This window comes from Microcebus murinus, chromosome 1 (assembly GCF_040939455.1).
Source record: "Microcebus murinus isolate Inina chromosome 1, M.murinus_Inina_mat1.0, whole genome shotgun sequence".
Classification (NCBI taxonomy): domain Eukaryota; kingdom Metazoa; phylum Chordata; class Mammalia; order Primates; family Cheirogaleidae; genus Microcebus; species Microcebus murinus.
In genome coordinates this window covers 5,733,559-5,755,806 of record NC_134104.1, presented here as the reverse complement: position 1 = coordinate 5,755,806, position 22,248 = coordinate 5,733,559, and the positions used below count along the sequence as shown (strand labels likewise).

The 22,248-nt window shown below is 38.1% G+C and overlaps 1 protein-coding gene across 12 annotated transcripts in view; it reads right to left on the bottom strand.

The window, feature by feature from the left end:
* The window catches only part of LCA5L (lebercilin LCA5 like), a 48,621-nt gene that overhangs the window by 17,630 nt on the left and 8,743 nt on the right, over positions 1 to 22,248 (bottom strand). For 6 of the 12 annotated variants that reach the window (XR_012918159.1, XM_076000110.1, XM_076000113.1 and 3 more), the window contains 4 exons: positions 8,830 to 9,167; positions 8,426 to 8,572; positions 2,103 to 2,617; positions 12 to 149 (listed from right to left, as the gene is read on the bottom strand). Coding sequence is in view for 11 of the 12 variants with exons in the window: in XM_076000110.1 (XP_075856225.1) it covers positions 12 to 149; positions 2,103 to 2,617; positions 8,426 to 8,572; positions 8,830 to 9,167 (1,138 nt within the window). In the remaining variant the exon portion in view is untranslated. Of the gene's footprint in view, positions 1 to 11; positions 150 to 2,102; positions 2,618 to 8,425; positions 8,573 to 8,829; positions 9,168 to 21,776; positions 21,933 to 22,248 lie in introns of all 12 variants that reach the window. The other 6 variants (XM_076000120.1, XM_076000118.1, XM_076000123.1 and 3 more) reach the window with 4 other exon arrangements.

Genomic DNA, 22,248 nt, shown 5'->3' with positions numbered 1-22,248 from the left:
AAAAGAAATACCTTAAGTTTTTGTTGGAGGCGTTTTACTTCCACTTGCAGAGTCTTGGTAGCTGTTTGAGCTCCTACAATCTTCCGATTTTCAATAGCCAGCTGCCTAGTAAAGGCTCTACTGTTCAACCTCAGTTGTTTTTCCAAGCTCTGAAAATAGTATATATTTCAACTATTCTGTAACCAATTTGATATTATTAAAACTTCAATTACAATGGAACTAAATACATTTATGAGCACTGCAAATTTTCAATACAATTTTCATGAACCGCTTGTTCATGAACCCTAATACATAAGGACATGTATTAGAACTAAGCATAACCAAAAGAAAAGAAAGCCCCCAAATCCCAGATCTAGAGAATAAATATCATATGTTTCAGCCTATTATTTTTTACATACTCTGGAATAACTTGATTTAAGAATTCTGAACAGATCCTGAAAACCAGTAATCAATGGCATACCGAAGCACTCTGTCCAAATGAACGATTCTGCCATCTCCGGGTAAGGTGCTCCTGAACAACCTTCCAGCTCCCTCTGCACAGGGCTGCTCAGCACCAGTGCAGATCATCACGGAGGGTGGCTCCCAGACAACAGGAACCACAGTTATGACGGGGCTCACATCACAATGTCTGTCTGTACTGATGACCATGAGACCATGGAGAGCTGACTGAACTTAGTGTCCATCTCCACACACATTCACCAGCTTTCCAGAATGAGAACTATTTTACTGGAGAACTGTTTGACCTGGACTTTGACAGAGGCTTACCAAAAGGGCATTTTTTTTTTTTTTTTTTAGATAAAGGAGGGTCCCCTCCATTTTAACAATACTGCGTTACCATTAAAGAAAATTAGAAAATATAAAAATCCAAAAGGATGAAATAATCACCAAAAATCCCACCCCTAAAATATTAATGTTAAAAAAATACCTACGTGTTTTGGCCCACAAAACATTTTTCCTCACCAAACGCCCTACAACCAAACAGAAAGTTCCCATTCTTGGTAAGTGCTTCTCATAGCCAAGAAAATAGTTAATTAGTTCTTCAATTTGTTTTTTTTCACCCCCGACAGATATAAAGACATTAACTACTTAAATACTTTGAGATAAAAATACATTTGCATGACAGACATATGCTAAGTTAAATGTAATATTACCTAAAAGGCTAAATAATATAACTTTGGTATATACAAGAGTGAAAAATGAGGTTGCTCATTATTTTCTGTAGCTCACATATCAATTTTTTGTGAGAAAATTCCCTTTGAAAATAAAGAATTTGCCAATGGAATAACTGAGATAAAACGTGGATGAAATGAACCTCATATTTACTTAATTCAAGCTCAAAGAAAATACTTGTGTCTCACCAAGTATTAAAGAATTAAGTAGTAAATTAATTCCACTTATGTTTATGTCCATAGAGGCCCAGACTATCTAATGTAAAACAGGCAGGAGAATTCTCAATCTGTTATTGGTGCCTCCTCTCAACTCATCCCTCAGAATGTAATCTCCAGGCTTCTGACAACCATGTGCTGTTGGGGAATATGAATCCATTCATCTCTCCCATTATTTAGTTCCCTTTCATTGCCTACTCCCTGGAGGATTATCTGGGGAAAATTCCTATTTCTATAATAAGTAAAAATGTCTATGTGGTAATGACTGGCCAAACCGATGAGGGAGAATACGAGAAAAGGGACCGAATGGGTACCCTGTGTAGGTTTTTAGGGAAGCGGCCTTTTAATAGGCAGTTTATAGGAGAGGGGTGATTTCAAAGAGAGGTTTTGCACAACACGAGGCAACCTTTTCAGCACGTGGACAAAAACTCCCCTGACACTGCTAGCTGTGCTGTCTTACAGAATGGTCACTTCCAGATAATGAGCCTAGCTCATTATGAATGCAGGGAGCGAGGATGAGCAGTTCCAGTTCTGAGCTGTTTGTTTTCCCTCAAACCTTTCCCTTCCTCCTGCCCTCCATCAGTCACCACAATCACGAAGGCTGGCACGCCAAGCCCGCGGCGTGACGCTTTGTTACGGGGGCAAACAGGACTATGGTGTGCTCTCTCTGTGTTCATGTTGGAACCTTAAATTGTCTATGGCCTCTGCAATACAGACCTGTATTTTTTTGTCATTTTCCTCCATTTTTGTCGTAAGATTAGACAATCTTTGAGTGAGTTCTTCCCTTTCTGCAAGATTTTTGTCTTCAGAAAGTCTCTGTAGAGCCTGCAAGGCATCTTTAGTCTTCAGTAACTCGTTGTCAGTCTCTCTAAGTTTCCTAGATACAGTTCTTTCCTTTTCCTGGGATTTCCTAAGTAGTTGCCTTAAATTTTTTACTTCATTCTGATGGTTAACCATAATTTGAGGTAGATTATTTTTTGAATTCTCATATTTTCCTATAGCTTTCAAGTGCCTATGCTGAAGTTGTTTCAGAAATTGGTTTTCTATGATGATGGCTTCCGATTTACGATGTATTTCAGCTAATTGATTTCTTAGTTCTTTAATCTTGTGAAGCCTTGCTGACAGTATTCGATGAGCCGTAGCATCTCTTCTTTGGGTAATCATATTGATTTGAGAATTAAAAACTGAGGCATTCGAGGTGTACTTTTTTCCAATTAAGATTTCCTTCTGGCCTGTGTAAGTAGACAATCCAATTTATTACTAGTAATGTATGTATATAGAGATATAGATATGCAAAAATGCATAATCTCCCCCCAGCAATGCACACACATAAATACATACACACAGGTGAAACTGTAAGGGGAAAGAACTAACATTTAATGAATACTCATGTCTCAGGCTAGGTACTTTATAGAAATCTTATTCAATACAATTCTTTAAGGTCAGTTGTAGTCTATTTTATAGCTGGAGATTTTAAGTAATTTGTCCAAGGTAACATAGCCAAAAAGTGACACAGAATGGATTGAAAACCAGGTCTTCTTTGACTCTAAAACATGTACTTAGATTTCTATTATAAAAGCTATACTAAAAGCCATGATAATAGCTAACATTTACTAAGTGCTTGTCATATGTCAGGCATTGAACTAAATGCTTTATATAGATTATCTGATATAATCCTTCAACGATATGTTATGAGGTGGAGTACAACGTGAGAACCCAATGTGAAGATCTATTTGAAATGACCCTTAAGCCATTAAACTGTGGAGAGAGAGAGAATACGTATGTATATACCATCTCTCAGTAAATCCAACAAAGCCATTTTTTTCACTGTTACTTTGGCTGGACACTGAATGAAGTAATTGGTATGTGTTCAGGAGTCTATTTTAAATAAAAAGTATCTAAAAAACACTACATTTAGCACCGAGCTTACATACTTGAATTTGAGTATGTTAGATGTATGTGTAACACCTCTGTACTATTATCCTATTTTAAAGATAAAGAAACTGGTGCTTGGGGATATCACTTGTCAATGCTAGTAAGTGATGAGACAGAACCCAAAGTTTATGAGCTTGTGCTAGTGCCTCATAGGTGTGTGCATTTGTATGATCTACCTGTATGTGTGCATCTGTATATATATGTGTATGTGTGCATGTGTACGTGTTAGTATATTGATATTCTGAGAAACAGATTAAACTAGATTCTAAAATCTAAAAAGCCTGATCCATATTCTGGAGAGAGAAGGGCACTTAGTGGTCAATATCACTGGAGCCCTAACCTTAAGCTATTGGCCCAAGTTTGGGCACATCACCTGAGACAGTGCTTAATATGTTTGGTCTAGGTGGTAGGAAAGGCAATTATACTTATGATAGAAGCAATGAGCCAATAGAAATGAAGCATGCTTTTTGGGGATAAAGCATTTGAATGACAGACTATATATATTTTATAATAATCACAGTACCATCATCACATCAAAAACAGGTGGACTTTTTTTTTTTTGAGACAGAGTCTCACTCTGTTGCCTGGGCTAGAGTGCCGTGGCGTCAGCCTAGCTCACAGCAACCTCAAACTCCTGGGCTCAAGCAATCCTTTTGCCTCAGCCTCTCAAGTAGCTGGGATTACAGGCATGTACCACCATGCCTGGCTATTTTTTTCATTTATTTTTAGTTGTTCAGCTAATTTATTTCTATTTTTTAGTAGAGATGGAGTCTTGCTCTTGCTCAGGCTGGTTTTGAACTCCTGAGCCAAAGCGATCCTCCCGCCTTGGCTTCCCAGAGTGCTAGGATTATAGGCGTGAGCCACTGTGCCCAGCCCGAGGTGGACTATCTTTGCAACTATGCCTTCAAGGGTATTTATTTTCCCACTGGGGACAACAATTTAGTAGGGTCTATGGCTAAGTATTTGAGCATTTTAGAATAGGCTTTTAAGCACATTAAAAATGGAAAGTGGAGCAGGCCAGCCCTGGGACACCCACTAGAAGGCCAGTGAAGAGGTATCTGTGGTTGTGTTGAGGCCGGACACTTTAATAGCTTGGGCGCCAGCTAGGGAAGCCCTTGACCCAGGGCAGTGTGGACCAGACTGGTTTAAAACAAGGGCGACCCTGTCTGACATGTTCTGTGCCATGGCAAGCACACCTGCACTTGACTCCCGACTTGTAATGCCTTCCAGCCCTTGGGGGGTCTGGCCCTGGAGGAGAGAGGGATTGCACTGAGACTAGAAGGATGGGTGATGGGTTCCACGGGCAGTGCAGGCGTATGTGCCTCTTCTCTGCCATACTCAAGTGATGCGAGAGGGTGTCCAGGAACTAACCCCCATAGCCATGGGAGCTCTGGCCGAGGCCCCAGAAGTCAAGAAGTGTACAGAGGGCATGGATGCTTTGAACAGGGTGGGGCTGGCCTTCTACAGATCACATGGGCTTGGCTAAGAAGCATATGAGAGATGAAAATGAAGGACCAGAGGCCTTTCCCAAACACTCTTGTCTGTGTATGTATGCTTCCCCATCCACCCACACTCCCTCCATTCCCCAAGTGTGTCTGAGACTGAATTTCTTGTCTACCCTGGTGGGCGAGTGGGAGAGAATAAGCCAGGTTTGTATGCTTCAGAAAGGTAAATATAGCACTTGCATTTAGGTGGTATACAACAAATTCATACTATATATGTCATGCATACTTGTATAACTATATAGGTGATAGAAAATTGAAATAGGGTTTAATCCTTAATGACTTTATATCTCATTATCCTAACCTACACATAATAAGTATAATTTATGTTTTCTATCCCATTTCATACAATAAGGCAGATTTAGCTAAATGACTAAACCACTCTTAGGATACCTGATTTTCAAACCACTGAGCTAAAACACTCACTCAAATTAACTCAATTCACCAAAAACATATACATTTGAGCCCACAGTTAGACAAAAGGGCATACTCCACATTGCTTATAATGACACACGATGTTCGAACAGTCAGTCCTAAAAAAAACGTCGCCGTGCTCACTACTGCCCCTGCAGGCTCACGTGCTCCAGCCCGTCTTCCTTCCTAGGCCCTCTTTCCCCACGTTCACCCCTCCCAACCCCTTATTTCAAAAGCTCTCTTGTCCTCCTCATGCTGTCAATCGTGCTGTTTCCACCTCCTCTCCTCCCTGGCCTCATCCCGGCTCCCTCTCCTGTCATTGTCTCTGAGGTCTCACCGTCCCATTCGTTCCTGTGCTCCTCCACACCTCACTCCAGCGCTGCTTCTTCTGAGCCTTGTTCCCCATGTGCTTGTGCTGGCTCTGCCCTCTGCCAAGTTCTCTCTCTCTTCTGGGTTTACCCTGTATTTCACCTTAAAACAGATGGATCCACTTCCTCCAAGGACTGGGGAAAGAAGAGGTTCACAGGAACCTTTCTGCTCTCCCTAGTTTCTGCTGTTAATCTGTTAGAGGAGGTGTCTCTTCAACACTGCCTTAGGACTCCCACCTATACCTGGCCAACGACGACAGGGCAAAAGGTGTCCCAAGCATTTGAATGCAGTAAAATAACTTCTTTTGTCATATACCAATATTTTGAATGACTAGCACACGTTTTGGTATCCGAGTCATGGCACCAAATATGCCGGGTTTCGGGGTCTGAAATGTTGGTTTTTGGTGGCTGAAGAATGACCAGACACGCCAAAGTAAGGCAAGCATGAAAAAGAGGTTTATTGAGGAGAGAAAGATAGGATTATAAAGCAAGAGAAAGATATATGTCTACAGAGCAAGATATATACACCACAGATGATGACCGGATCCATTGTTGTAGCAAGAGGCCAAAAACAGAGGCCTTGGTTATGGTCTCAGTCTCGTTTCATAGTGTCTGGATTGGGACCTCCCTCGTGGCTCAGACATCACCACGGAACTACTTTTATTGAACAGTTGGGAGTTATGTGACCTGAGTCTTACTGCGCATGTGGATCTCTCATGAGCCTCTCTGAAGGCCCATTTGTGGGGCAGGGTGAACTGCACCAGCACGCACTTTTGTCCTTAGGAGACCCAGAATCCCTCGCTATCTATCTAACATATTGACAAAGAAAATATATCAAGGAAACAATTTTTCCTTGTCCAAAATCAAGTGGCCAGAAGAGAAACAATTTTCTAACTATTAGGGTATATAATTGAAAGAGTTCTGAAAGTACATTTTCTACAAAAGGAGGAAATAATCAATTTTTAAAAAGCAGATTGTAGAAATATTTGCTTGCTATTTACGATGATGTAAGTAAATGTTTAACCAAAGCAAAAATCCTATCAAATTGAAGTTCTCATTTCATCCTTGTAATTTTTCTCTGTGAAATGTTTTTCTGACATAAAATTTGCTTTCATCAATTTTCTAAGATGGAATTTAAAAATAATCTCTGATGTACTATTCTTTAGTGAATTCTGAGTCTGTATTCGTGGTTCCTAATCCAGTGTTTCTATCCCTGAGGGTTAGAGATCTACTTTTAATATATCAGAAAGATGAACAGAAACTGAACATTCACTTGAAAAGGGGTTTGCACTGGCTAAAATATTAAGCTTCTTTGCTTTGGGTTAGAATTATATTACCCTAGGGTAGAACAACTTAAATTACTTTGGAAAACACTTGCAAAACATGAACTGTATGGGAACAAAAGAATAAAAGAAAAAAACCAAGGAAACACTTTATGGTTCTGTGACAAAGCTTGATGTTGCAATTAGTGTTTTATGTTCATCATACACTGGGCATGGGTCCTCAGGGACATATAGAATTTGAGTTAAAGATGCATGCAAGATTAATTAAAAATAATTTCAGAATACACAAAAGAACACCTAGGTAAAAGCAAACCTTTCACTCTTTCAGATAATGGAATTTATGATTCTAGTTTCCTCTGAAGGCTGCTCCCACTTTATGAACTGGTATCCTGTTTATACGGCTCAAGAAATTTATTTGTAGAATAAATAAATGAGGGATCAATTTTAAAAAGCTAAATTATGAGGCACTTAGAATTCAAAATGCAATTTGTTTTTGTGGAAATAATTTTATAAAAGCTAACTGCCTTCTCACACTGTCCCATAAAAGCTTGGAATCAACATAAAATGTAGTGTCCGTTATATAAGCTCTTAGAGCCAGACTATTTCAGAATGTAGGGGGTTTTATTTTTTAGGTGGGTGCATATCTGGTATTTTCCATATTTCTCCTAGTAGGGAAATATATGACTTTATACTGGGTAAAATAAATATCAGTCTCATGTCAGTTCATATCAGTTTTTGCTGCCAAATCAATTTTGGTACCAAAGATGTGAAAAATGTTAAGTTTTCAGAGATTTGTAAAGTTCAAATGTGAATTAGGGATTGTGTATTTGTAGGATCTAATCACAATGTTCTGTTGTGATAACTCTTCCAAATGCCACCAACAGTCTCATCATGAGAGAAGGAACTGGTCGTTTCACCTTCTGCCCTGGGCCTTGCCAGGGCAGTGGGTGTGGGATTCCCAACCTCTTTAGAAAAGGGACTTTTTACCTTTTGAGGATCTGCTGAAAGCTATGGGCCCTTCTCCCTAGAAATGTTTATGGACACACACAGACACCAAAAATTTCCTGGAGTTCACAGACATGTGTCTTAGATGAAGAATTCCTGCCTGCAGCTAGGAGAAAGGGGAAATGAAGACTCTAGATGTCCCGGAAGTGGCACAGAAGGTTCTGGACACCCCTGGTAATAGCAGGCTGGGGTGAAAGACGCTAGGTAAGCATAACAGTGATAGGTGGTCCCCACGAATAGCAGGCTCTGAATTATTTTCCACCTTTTGACTTGAGGGTGCTCTGATGGTCAAGTAGAAAAGAGTTCCAGCTATTTTGATATAAGAAGTACTATAAGCTCAAGGTTGCCTAACATGAGAGGAAGTAATTATAGTTTGGGCAAGGAGAAAGAAAATCAGAGATATCACAAGCTAATTCTAATTTAGACAGGACTTGATGGAATTGGTACTTTTAAAATCCACAAGGAAATGACATTATTAACAGCCTTATGAACCCTCTCTGTTTCAAAAGATTGTTTTTGCCAATATGCCTCACCAGACTTGGAGACCATCCTCTTGGGGTGTTGAGACAGGTATTTACATCTCATTGGCGATTCAAACTTTGATTCTTCAGCTGAGATGGAAGGCAAGAAGCCAGTAAAATCCAAGCACTGTGGTACTCTGTAACAAGGCCACCTGTTAACTAAAAACGGAACTGGCCTCACTAGTAGGCTCCAGCAGGGTAAGCTGTGCAAGGACTAGGCTCTACATTGTAAGCCTCTCTGTTATTTTGTAATTAATTTCTCTATCTCCTAATTCCTTCTATAAAAGTTCACCTATAATATGTACAATGTGGAAAAATAATAAAATGAATATGTACCACTTCAAATACTAGAGTATCAAAAAATAATGTCACTATAACCAGAAATTCAGTCTTGGTTGGGGAATTTTGCTTCTTACCTTCAGCTTGGGAGATTTTAGAAACATTATGCTTTTTCTTCTCCTCCTCCTTTTTTCTTACCACAGGCTGCTCTAAATAATTTCTATTAATGGCAGTTTCTGAATAATCCGAGAGAAAGTCTTCTGAATAATCATAGTGAGAACTTAAACTTCTGCAGGAGCACTGAGATCTGCTATAATCAACACTCTTATCAGAAGCATTACTCTTCCTTGAAAAATCACCTGTGCCTGGGCTTCTCTTGCATTCTGTAGACTTCCTGTTGTTTTCTAATGCCACACTGGGGAAATGTTCATCTATATTTGTTTTTGTTGTATCAGCCAAAGACATAGTAAACACCCTAATAAAAGAAAAGTCCCTTTTAATTTATAACTATTGATATTATAATGAACCTATACTTTATTTAATCTCTTTAACTATAAGCAGATAATTAGGAATGTTAACAACACATTATCTTGAAGTATTTTCTGGAAGAATTTCAGTTTGGTTTTTATATATCAGTGGAAAAAAAGCCAAACTCTGCAAAAGAACTTGAAGAGGTTTATTCTGAGCTAAATTTGAGGACCATGGCCTGGAGTCACACCAAGAAGCCTTGAGCAAGTAGACTCAATGAGGTTGGGTTACAGTTTTATTTTATACATTTCAGGGAAAAAAGGGTTACACGTAAAATCGTAAATCAATATATGGAAGGTGTACATTGGTCTGGCCTGAAAAGGTGGGACATCTCAAATGGGGTGGTTACAGGTTATAGGTGGGTTTTTTTTTTTTTTGAGACAGAGTCTTGCTTTCTTGCCCAGGCTAGAGTGAGTGCCGTGGCGTCAGCCTAGCTCACAGCAACCTCAGACTCCTGGGCTCAAGCAATCCTCCTGCCTCAGCCTCCCGAGTAGCTGGGACTACAGGCACGAGCCACCATGCCCGGCTGATTTTTATATTATATATATTAGTTGGCCAATTAATTTCTTTCTATTTTTATGGTAGAGACGGGGTCTCGCTCAGGCTGGTTTTGAACTCCTGACCTTGAGCAATCCGCCCGCCTCGGCCTCCCAGAGTGCTAGGATTACAGGCGTGAGCCACCGCGCCCGGCCTATAGGTGGGTTTTAAAGACTCTTTGATTTGTAATTGGTTAAAGAAATTAAGCTTTGTCTAAAGGTCAGGAATTTTTTAAGTTAAGATAAGGAAGTCTGTTAATCAGAAACAGGCCACCAGACTCAACTGATTTGTTATGTAAATTGAGGACCTGTAGGTTTGTCTTGCATAGCCTTAGGCCTGTCAATGAGTTACAAAGGATGTGTACCAGAAGGGAGTGGGGCAGATGAGGCGTGTCTGACCTCCCTTTTCATAGCCAGCAACTCAGCTCTAGGGTATTTCTCGTGTCCCCTTGGCTAAGAGGGGGTCCATTCAGTCAGCTGGGGGGAGCTTAAGATCTTATTTTAGTTCACATGTATAATTTCTACATAAAATATAAGACCCTCTGAGACCAAACTTTGGTGAAATAATAGCCACAGGTAATATAAGATAAAGTTCATATCAGATAACAATGATAACAATTTATGTATTTGTAAATTACATTTTCATTTTAAAGGCTGGTTATTTGTTGGGATTTTTTTTTTTTTTGCCTTGATTAGAACTAAAGAAAATGACAGTACTGTATTTGGTAACTTTGGATGGTTGGTATGAAATGCAACATTTGTGAAACTCAGACATATTTATGGAGATGCACACTTTTATAACAGGGGAATGGCCTGAAAAAGGGTAAAAATGTTTTCTCTCTAAAACCTCCCCCACTCCTTTTGGGAATTAAAAACCTGCATCCCTGCCCAAGGCCAGTGGTTGGAGAGGCAGGGGGATGTCCTTGTTCTTTGTACCTCAGGAGCTGGCTCAAGGGCACTGTCTGGGTAGAAGTCATGGAGGTCATGAGATTGTCTTAGCTGAAGATGGGATGAGTCAAAACCATCAACTCTAGTTAAACAGCAATAGCCTGAAGCCGAAAACCTCCCCTTTAAAAGCTCTGTATTCCTGCTCAGAGGCAGGATGTTGGTACTTTAATATAGGAGTCTGCCAACCTCCTCATTTGCCAGCAAATTAATAAACTTCTCTTTCCTTTTCCTCAAACCACTCGTTCTCCTTCTTCTCATGCAGCCTCGAGGATAAATGCTGAGCTTTCAGGAACACTTTCATTTACTATTTTTGAGATTAAACATATAGAGTAACCTTTTTGTCTAATTATTATAGATCTAACTATTCAACGTGAAAAATCAAAATCTTATTTGGGAACTAAATAGTAAAGTAAGACGGACTTCAAAGAAATATGTTTGAAAGTTAAAAAATGAAAATAACATTTGATGGTATGATCTTAATTTCTAATCAGGGGCATATGATACTACATAATTGGAAGTCCTTGTCACTAAAAGCTATGACTGAAAAACTAATTTAATTAAGACCTACATGGAATTATACTTCTTCCATTTAGGGTGGATTTGATTTAAATTAAGTATCATTTAAAGTAATTTAAACACAATAGAGTTTCATTTGTAGATCAGGAATGTTTTAGTTCAATGAATCATTCCCTAAAGCAATCCTCACAAGTTGCTTCAGGGTTCCATGCAGCTAAATAACTCTCCAGCTTTCTGTTCCTAGGATCTTAACATTCAGGGGAAAAATCATATTTTACTTCTATTTTATTTTAAAATTATTTCATGCCCCACTAGGTCTGCAATACTAGGTACAGCTTCTTGCCTTTATCTAACTATTGCATTCTGGGAGAGGCTGACAGCCCACAGGTAATACTCCCTAAGAATCCAAAAGTTTCATATGAAAGTTATCTCCCTGAAGAACGATAAGTCCAGCTCCAAGGCAGCTCAAGACAAATAGCTCTGTGCTACTCTTTATCCTTGCTAATTAAGAAGGAATGGATTTCAATGGACACAAACTTTTTCTACTTTTGATAAGCCCTCTTATTTGTCTAAAGTGGGAAATCAAAATGGAAGGAACAGGAATTCAAATACAAGAAGGTATATGTATACCCTCAACAAAATTAACTTTAGTTAAAAAGCAGATGCTTCTGTATTCCTTTATAATGCTACTGCATTAAGGTACAATAACACAAGAATAATCTCTTTTTATATTAACAGCATATTGAAACAAATCCATTTCCTGGGGTCTTTAAAAGGATTGTTTTTTCATCAAATTCTCAATCCTCCTGTTTTATCAAGAAAGCAACAGAGAAATTAGCTGGCATCAGATCCTTCCCAACAGGAACCTAATATCACTTTCTCTAGTGAGAGGTTTTTTTTTTCCTAAATCAGTTTCTGCTTTTTGTTCCATCTGCTTAACTCTCTAGCCTTTTCCTCTTCTGATGAAATACTTGACTGACTTCTCCTGCTAAAGCCTTATAAAAATATCCTCCTCCTTCCCCACCTTAGAACACTCCTTTCAAGAAGTCTTCTCATGCTGGAATTTTTGCATTAAGACTTAATTCAAGAATGTTTTCCTTATTACATTTGCAAATTGCCCAACAGCTATTAATATAATAGTGGAGGGGGGTGTGATGGAATAGAAGGTGATAAACAATATGAAGGTGCCTGGGTCTGTCACTTAAGTGCTCTTGTCCATCTGTAAAACGTGACTAACACCAGGATTCCACAGGGCTGAGAGAGAAAAACTTTTTATCTAAGGAATGCAAGCCCCCTTTAAATTATCAGGCTCAGAGAGGCACTGCAATGTGACAGCAGTCACCTCCCCCACTCACCCATTAGCAAAGTAATCATTTGAAGCCACTTGTTATTTGGGCCCTAGACTGACTGACACCACAAATAGCTGTTATATAAATTAACCTAACAATGTCATATACTGGACACCAGAACTCACACCCTATGAGTTCTATAAGCAGCCAATTGCTAATCAACGTTATTTCCATAAACCAAAGAGAATTCCTGAAAAACAACTTGTTATGTGGGCCCTAGACTGACTGATACCACAAATAGCTATTATATAAATTAACCTAACAATGTCATATACTGGACACCAGAACTCATACCCTATGAGTTCTATAAGCAGCCAATTACTAATCAACGTTATTTCCGTAAACCAAAGAGAATTCCTGAAAAACAACTTTTGTAATGGCCTCCTCTCCTGATTTGGCCTTTCTTCTTTAAAAATTTGAGCCTCTTTTGTTCTCCAGAGCACTTCCCAAGGTACTTTGGAAGTATTTCCCTAGCTACAGTCCTCACTTGGTGCAACTAAACTCCCTACCTATATCATTAACATTTTGCCTCAGTTTCTTTTTTTAGGTTGACGGGGTCATTATAGGGTGAAATGAGATAGTGTTTGTGAAAATACCATCACATAGTAAGCATTCAGCAAATACTAATTTCTCCTCTTGGAAGAGTAATTCTGGGATTGTCAAGGGCACGGCTGGTGCCTTCGTGTGGGAGGCAACCAAGAGTCAATCTACTTTCCCGTCAGCTATTTTCCCACGACAACTGCTTTGAGTAATGCCATTAGACTGAAAACTCTGGAAGGCAGAGACTGTGTCTTGTCCCTGTGTAACTTCTGGCCTGGCATACTGCCACCACACAATCAATACTTTCAAATGCTTGAAAAATTACCACCACACCATCTACTGTAGGGCAAGCATGAGGGCAGGAGCTTTGCACACATGAGCTAACTTCATCGTGATGACAGTCCTGTGAAATAGGTGTCATTAACTCTATTTTGTAGATGAGGACTAAGGCTCAGAAAGGTTAAGTAACTTATCCAAAGTCACAAAGCTATTGAGTGGGAAAACTGAGTTTTGAACCCAGCTCTGTCTGCTCTGGCAGTTCTTTCCACTGCACCACACTGCTTGACCCAAAACAGACATTATTTGACCCGACCCATTTATCACTGCGACCTTAAAATGTTAAATCATGTCAAAACCTGTAATAAGCCTATGGGAATTACTTGTTATTCAGCTTTTCATTGTCTTATCTCTACTCTAGAGTTCAAAATCCTAGACTATACTGAAAAATAATCACTTATCTCTTAATCTTTCAGGTTAATCAATATAACTCACTCTGAACTGGTCACAATAGGAACGGTAAGATGATGAAGATAAGGAGCTGAGGGTAGTAGTGTTCTCTTCCTAGATTAGAATACTGAGGTCTGAGGATGTGATTGTATCCCATCTACAACTTTTTTCCCAAAGATTCTCTCCAAATCACATGCTCCCAGAGGGCTAAAATGAGCTTTGATTGCCCCATGTTTGATAAAGTAGAGAACCAGCCACCCTAGTCTCTAAGTTTAATAAAAATTGATATAACAGGGGAAAAAACCAAAAATACTCAAATGGAAATCCTTTAGAGCCTCATAACAATAAATAAGATTGTATAAATAACCTCACTCCTCAAACAATTCTACCACATTAAAATGTACCCTAATGGAAGGCTTTATAGATTTAGCTGTAAAAAAGGAGGTGGATTTGAAGCACTGTTGCCCTCCCTAATGGATTTGCAAGTCATAAGCCTCTGCTGATGGCTGAATTGTCCTATTAAGTACTAACTCCTGTGGACCTCTATATTTTTCAGGATCTTTATAGACAGGAATCAGTAACTGTAGCTCCTTAAAAGTGCGTGAAAAATCACAATTAAAAATGTTCCAATAAGAAGATGTTTTATTAGCAAAATTATCCACAATCTTTCCTGTGCAATAATTTACCTAACCTAATGCTAGGGGTATAGCTTACTCAGGATGGGCCAAAATGTGGTCTTACTTTAAATACCATTATTTTTTTTTTTTGTGGGATGAGTGGGTAGAAAATTCCTTATTGCTACCAATTTTCTAGTGGATGTATTGTCAGCTTGCTTTCATCAAATTTCTAAAACACATCATATGAAGCAGTTATCCTATTATTGATCACTATTATAAACTAATCTATCTGATAGAAAAATTAGTTAGAAAACAAATCTTCAGCTTGATTGCTGTGTTCACTGATCTTCCTGAAAGGACAGCATTGCCAATAAACTAACAGAAAAAAAAAATAAACAAACTATCTAACAAAAAAGAAAAAAAAAAAAAGAGGAAGATCACAGCACACAACTGCCCCTTTGTTTGATTAACCAACTGTGGCTTAACTTGTGGTCTTTAAGAATTTGTTTTTACAGCACTTGGAAAGAACTGAACAGACAGGAGGAGCATGGAGCATGACCCTCCCCCAGTTCCCACCAGATTGCATGGGGGGGGCTGATAAGCCAGCCTAGCAGAGAGAGAAAACAAAACAAAACAACCTCCCCCAACACAGCCACTTCACAGCTGCCTTCTGTTATCAGCTTGCAGCAATAACCATTATTTTCCTCCTTTCCCGTTATCCCAATAAAAAGCCCAAACTCTCCACCTTCAGAGCTGTCACTCCTCTTTCTTTCCTGTCATGCCTTTTCCTCCCTTAGAAAGTAAACACTTTGCTTCAAACCTGTCCTAATCTTTGTGTCGAGAATTCTTTTTCTGCCTGTGCCATGAGTTCCCACCCTAACACTCCCACTATCTTATAATAGGCACAAATATCTAATCAAAAACTACAATTTCAATCCATATACTAAAGACATTGAATTTTTAAGAACTTATTAAATTTAAAAGTTGTCATAAATGCTTTAGATAGCATATTTAGATACCATGTTCTTTTGAAACAGTATATTTACAACTTGGTAAGTTCAATATATGACCTGAGTGGCCCGTGGATTTATCAGAACTTTAATTAAGGGCAGTGTCACTAAAATCAGCTTTTAGGTAAACTTAATGTGCTGCTTTTTGCTACAATTGTTCTCAGTACTAATGGTATAGTCTTTGACAAGAGGAGGTCACAAGAAAAACCGGGACCAGCTGATTTCACCTTATTTCACCTCAATTATGACGATATCAACACTTATATGAATTTAGTAGGTGATTCACCAACATTTTTTCTTTTTTTTATTTCAGCATATTACAGGGATACAAATGTTTAGGTTATATATATTGCCTTTGGCCCACCTGAGTCAGAGCTTCAAGTGTGTCCATCCCCCAGATGATGCACACTACACCCATTAGGTGTGAATATACCCATCTCTTCCTCCTCCCTCCCACCTGCCCTGCCCGACATTTGATGAACGCTACTACTAAATGTGCACGTAAGTGTTGGTCAGTTAAGTCAGTTAATTACCAATTTGATGGTGAGTACACGTGCTGCTTGTTTTTCCATTCTTGTGATACTTCACTTAGTAGAATGGGCTTCAGCTCTATCCAGCATAATACAAAAGGTGCTAGATCACCATTGATTTTTGTGGCTGATTTAGCAACATTTTTAAATGATGATTTTTAAACACTTCCAATAGACCAATTTATTTGGCTTACTGAGGGTATTTTACAAGAAAACTACTTCATAAGACTTTGGGTACAATTCTTTTAAAAAGCCCTTCTTTAGGCTGGGTGCAGTGGCTCATGCCTGTAATCCTAATATTCTGGGAGGCCAAGACAGGAAGATTGCTTGAGGTCAGGAGTTTGAGGCCAGCCTGAGCATGAGTGAGACCCCCCCATCTCTATTAAAAATAGAAAGAAATTAGCCAGACACCTAAAAATCTATATAGAAAAAATCAGCTGGGCATGGTGGCGCATGCCTGTAGTCCCAGGTACTTGGGAGGCTGAGGCAGGAGGATCGCTTGAGCCCAGGAGTTTGAGGTTGCTGTGAGCTGGGCTGACGCACGAGTAACAGAGCAAGACTCTGTCTCAAAAAAAAAAAAAAAAAAGCCCCTTTTATTGAGGTATAAATGAAATTTAGTCAACTACACATTTTTAAAGTGTACAGTTTCATAAGATTAGACATGTGTATAACCATGAAACTACCACCACAATCAAGAAAGTGAACATATCCATAATATCCCAAATTTTCCCTGCATCTCTTTGCAATTCCTCTCTCCTATCCGTCCCTGCACCTCACCCCTGTCTCAGGTAACCACTGTTTTTTGGTCACTATAGATTACTTTGTATTTTCTAGAGCTGTATATAAATGGAAACATACGGTATGTCCTTTTACTTGGTTTGGCTTCTTTCACTCTGCAAATTTTTTTTAGGATTCATCCCATGTTACTATGTGTATCAACAGTTCCACTTGTTTTTTTAAATTGCCGAGTTTTTCCAGTTGTATGTATAAACCATAATTTATCTATTCATCTGTTCACAGACATTTCAGCTATTTCCAGTTTTTGGCTATTATAAATAAAATTGCTACAAACATTCACATATAAATTTTGTGTATGGACGTATGATTTCTTTTCTCTAGTATAAATACCTAGGAGCGAAATGGCTGGCTGATATGACAGGTATTTAACTTTTTAAGAAACTGCTAAAAACAGTGGCTGTACCATTTCACACTCCCATCACCAGTGTGCAAGCATTCCTGTCGCTCCACATTCCCGCTAGCACTTGGCCGGGTTAGTCTTTTTAGCATCTCTGGTGGGTCTGTGTAGTGATATCCTATTGTGGCTTTAATTTGCATTTCCCACACAACTAATTATGTTGAACATCTTTCCATGTGCTTCTTGCCATCCTTATATTTTTGTTAGTAAATTATCTGTTCAAATCTTTTGCCCATTTTTTTAAAAATCGGGTTTGTTTTCTCATTGTTGAGTTTTCAGAGTTCTTCATGTATTCTGAAGTCCTTTGTCAGATATATGCTTTATAAATATCTTTCCACATCTGTGACTTATATTTTCATTCTCTTAAAAGTATCTTTTGAAGAGCAGACTTTTTAATTGTGATGAGGTCCAATCATCAATTTGTTCTTTTAAGAATGATTCTTTTGGTGAGTCTAATAAATTTTTGTATAACCTGAGGTCACAAAGATGTTCTCCTTGATTTCTTCTAGAAGTTTTATGGTTTTAAGTCTATCATCCATTTCAATTTACTTATTATAGATCAAAATTCATTTTTTTGGTATATGGACATCTGATTGCTCGAGCATCATTTGTTGAGAAGACTATACTTTTCTCACTGATTTGCCTTTGTAAAACTTCAGGTATCCAAATGTGGACCTATTTCTGTGCTCTCTACACTCTTCCACCGATCTATTTCTCTGCATTTATACCAATACAACACTGTTTTGGTTACTGTAACTTTATACAATTAATCTTGAAATCAGGTAGTGTAAACCCTCCAACTCTGTTCTTCCTTTTCAAAGTTGTTTTGGCTATTTTAGGTCCTTTGAATTGCATATAAGTTTTAGAATCAGTTTATCAATTCCCAAAAAAAGCCTAATGAGACTGAGATTGTGATTGTGTTGAATCTATAGATAAATTTAGGGAGAACTGACACCTTGACAAAATTGAGAATTCCAATTCATGAATAAGGTACACCTCCCATTTATGAGGTCTTTAATTTCTCTCAGCAATGTTTTGCAGTTTTCAGTGTACAACTTTTTTGTAACTTCTGTCAGATTTACCTCTAAGTATTTCATATTTTTGATGGTAAACAGTATTGCTGTTAAGTGGAATTGTTTTTTAATTTCATTTCTGATTGTTTGCTACTAGTATATAGAAATATAATTGGTATTTGCATATTCATCTTGTATCGTGCAACCCTGCTAAACTCACTCATTAGCCCTGCTAGTGGTTTTGTAGACTCCATCAGACTTTCTATATAGATAATTATGTTATCTGTGAATAAAGAGAGTTTACTCTCCTTTTCTAATATGGACCCTTTTATTTCTTCTTCTTGCCCAATTACACTGGCCAGAATCTCCAGTACAAAGTTAAATAGAAGTGGTGGTGAAAGTGGATGTCCTTGTCTTGTTTTGGATCTTAGGAAAGTAGTCAGTCTTTCATTATTATGTATGATGTTAGCTATAGCTTTTTCACAGATGCCCTTTATTAGGCTGAGGAAGTTTCCTTGTATTCATTTTTTATCTAGGGCAGTAAGGTAAAGCCTGGGGAAAAATGGGAAGAGAGGGGATATCAAGAGAGAGATGGAATGGATAAAAGGGAGAGGAAAGAGAGAAAGGAAATGAGGAAAGTCATTTGGGGTACTTGCTGAAAGCCTGGGGAATGTCCCCTGGAAAACCCTTTCTCTACCCAGATTGTGGCAGTGAAAATACCCATGGTACAGTACAAGCAGGAGCTATATGTTAGAACAGAAAAACAATGCTTTACATTCCCAAACCAATTCTGTTTTTGCATCTTTCGATAAGATCCACTTAGAGCTCCCTTGGACTCAGTCTGTACTATGTTTGAGTTTAGGAAAGGGTAGTCAGGTGCTATCTGGAAGACCAAAAAGCCTCCTAGCTGTTATCAGGAGTGTCAGAAATTAAAATAAGGCATGTTAAAAATTTTAAACAGTTTATCTGAGCAAACATCAATTCATGAATCAGACAGCACCCTACTGTAGTTTGTGGTGTGGGGCTATGCCAGAGTTGCTTGAAGAAAAGGCTTTTGTAAATTGAATAAGGAAGCAGAACAAAGAAAATAATTGGTTACAATTTTATAGTTGCCTTATTTGGACTATCAGGTGGAAAGCTACTAGTTATATAATTAGTTGTTAATGTTTTTTAATTATTTAAACTTAAGTTTCATTTCCCTCTAAGTTAGTCATTTATAAGATATGCCTTTGAGTTAGGTTTTAGTTTGCTTATGTAGGAACTCAGGGCATTAGCCCTTTCAGTCTAATGGCCTCTTATTTAATTATTTTAATAGGAGGCAGAAGGAACATTGTCATTGTCAGCCACTGGATGGTGAGGATCACCTAATAGCAGACTATCTCAATTTCCTCCAACTCAGTGGGGAAACAATCAAGAATTTCCGTCTACATACAGTCACTTTTCTCTCCCTAGAGTGTATTAGAACACTCCAGTGCCTCCAGTGATAAAGAAAAGAATTACAACCTAAGTCACATTGGCTTTATCTTTATCTGAGGCTGCCTCTGGAATGCACACTTAGTGTGGTAGGAAGCTTCCAAGATGGCTCCCAGTGATCCCTACTTCCTGGTACTCATGTCCTTATTTAATCCCCTGTCCCTGAGTGTGATTCAGATGTCACTTCCCATGTTGGGTAGCTAACAGACCCTGATTCCTGCCTTAATCACCCTCTCCACTTTTCTCACTTGCTCACACTGAGGGAGGCTGACTACTACACTGTAAACTGATTCATGGAGAGGCACATGGCAAGAAACTGAGGTCTCCAGCCAACAGCTAGTGATGAACTGAGCCCCTCAGTCCAACAGCCTGTGAGGAACAGACTCCTACCAACAATCATTTGCGTGAGCTTGGAAGTTTGGATCTTTCCCCTAGCTGAGTTCAGAGATAAACTACAGCCCCAGATGAACCTTGCTTGCAGCCTTATGCAGCCTGGATTGCACCCTGAATCACAGACCAAGCTGTGCCTGTGACCCACAGGTAATAAATGTTTGTTGTTGTTTTTATAGCCAGGAAGTGTTTGAAAACAGAAGACTTATAGAACAAAAAACGTCTGTGTGAATCTGCCACAGGAGGTTATAAAGTCAACAGTTATCTTGCAGAAAAATGGAAGAACTCAGACTTTATGTGAAACAAATAACCTAGTTCACTTAGGTTAATAGATGCTTTCAGAATGTTTATTTACTTAATTTTGAAAAAAAATCTCTATAATGACACACTATCTCTAAGCCATTAATTTTAATAAATCATGATCATATCAAAGTAGTTATCTGGGGTGCTGGCCAGCCACTATGTTGTTTTAAGATGTTGTTTTGGAGTAATTTGTTGTACAGGCATGGATGATAAACTAAGACATATATTATCAGGGCGGATAAGTTTCCAAAATAATTAAACTTTTATTATACCCACCTAAGAGATAGGTAGGACATTTTTAGAATTCTGGAATTTGCAGGATTCCAGAACTGTACTAAAATTTCTACCTATATGACCTGAATATGGGTCTGTTTGGGTTTACCTGGCACTGGGAGTTCCATTCTTTTTCATGAGATTGAGTCTGAGAGACATTACCAGCAATGTAAACCAAAGTAAAACCACATTTGATTCTTGGCTATCACTACTGTCAGCAATAAATGTGTACCGAATACACATATCAAGGGCCTCTCCAGAGTATTCAGTCTATTAAGTACCAGTTTTCTCACTCACCTGTTAAAAATTGATTGATGACTAGTATCAGGCCTATAACTTCACCTTTAAGTTGATTAAACTGTTTTAGAGTATCTCTCTATTAATAAAAACAGGCCACACTTCACTATTGTTAAATTAAAAAAATTACAATTAAAAAAATTATGCATGTTTCACATATATGGACTTCTAATTATGTGATGCATTATTGAAAAATCTAGGCCTTAGGCCAACCATCTAATGTTCTTCTTAATTAACTAACTATTATGTTCAGTCAAAGAACATTTATTGTCTTCCAGGCACTGGGGTTATGAAGAAGGCAAACTTCTTCTTTAACGATCTTAAAATAAGCAAAGTTAGTAATTATATAATCAATATCTACAATTAGTTAGCATACTAGTTTTTGCTATACCAAATTTTTGGTAGTATATAGTTCAGATTCATTTTGGCAGCATTTATACTTTGAAAAATCAGTGTTTACAGTATAATGGTGCCTATTTTATTACACTTGGATAATTTTATTATGTCTCCATCATTATGGGGTTTATAGTTGTTTCTTTGCTGTTATGACTCAGGAATGCAGCCCACAACTATAAACACTGTTCTAATGGAAAAATCTGATCTGGTTGAAGGTGTTTTCTTGGAATGCACCATGATGAAAGGAATGGTTGTTTACAAGAGCGGTAAACTTTTATATTGTACTCATTTAATTACAGAATTAGAAAAAAGAATGTTCAAGATGAAGGTATACATCTGAATAATTTTGAATACTACACTCAGGTATCTTCATTCTTGCTTTTGTAACAAGGTGGGCAAAAAATAAACATATGCTGAAATGTTTTAAAGTGAATTACTGCATACCTGTTTGTTCTTTATCAACTTCCCTATGACGTCTGAAGATAAACTGTATGTTTGAGCAGAGCGTTCTTCACACTGTAGTATTTATGAAGTTTCCGGGGTAGTATTTTTTGACATGCTTTGGTCTCTTTTTAAAGAAAGAATATATTTTGAAAAAACCTAAAATGATATTACAAAAAAATGTTACGATCTCACAAAGAAACATTTATATAAGAAGAATAAAGGTTTTGAAGCAGTATTGATACATATTCATTTGTGTTATGGATTGCTGGTACTTCACATAGTAAGGCTTCTCTATCAAAGCAAATCAACTATTGGCAGTTGATTAAGAAATTCTTGGTTGTTATGTTGAAATAAAATTTGAAGATGCCAGACATAGCAGTGTCTTTCAAAGTTTTTTTTTTTTTTTTTTTGGCAGCACAAAAGGTCCTATGGTTCCCCTGCCTGTTCTTTCTTTCCAGTGCAAAGGAGAATG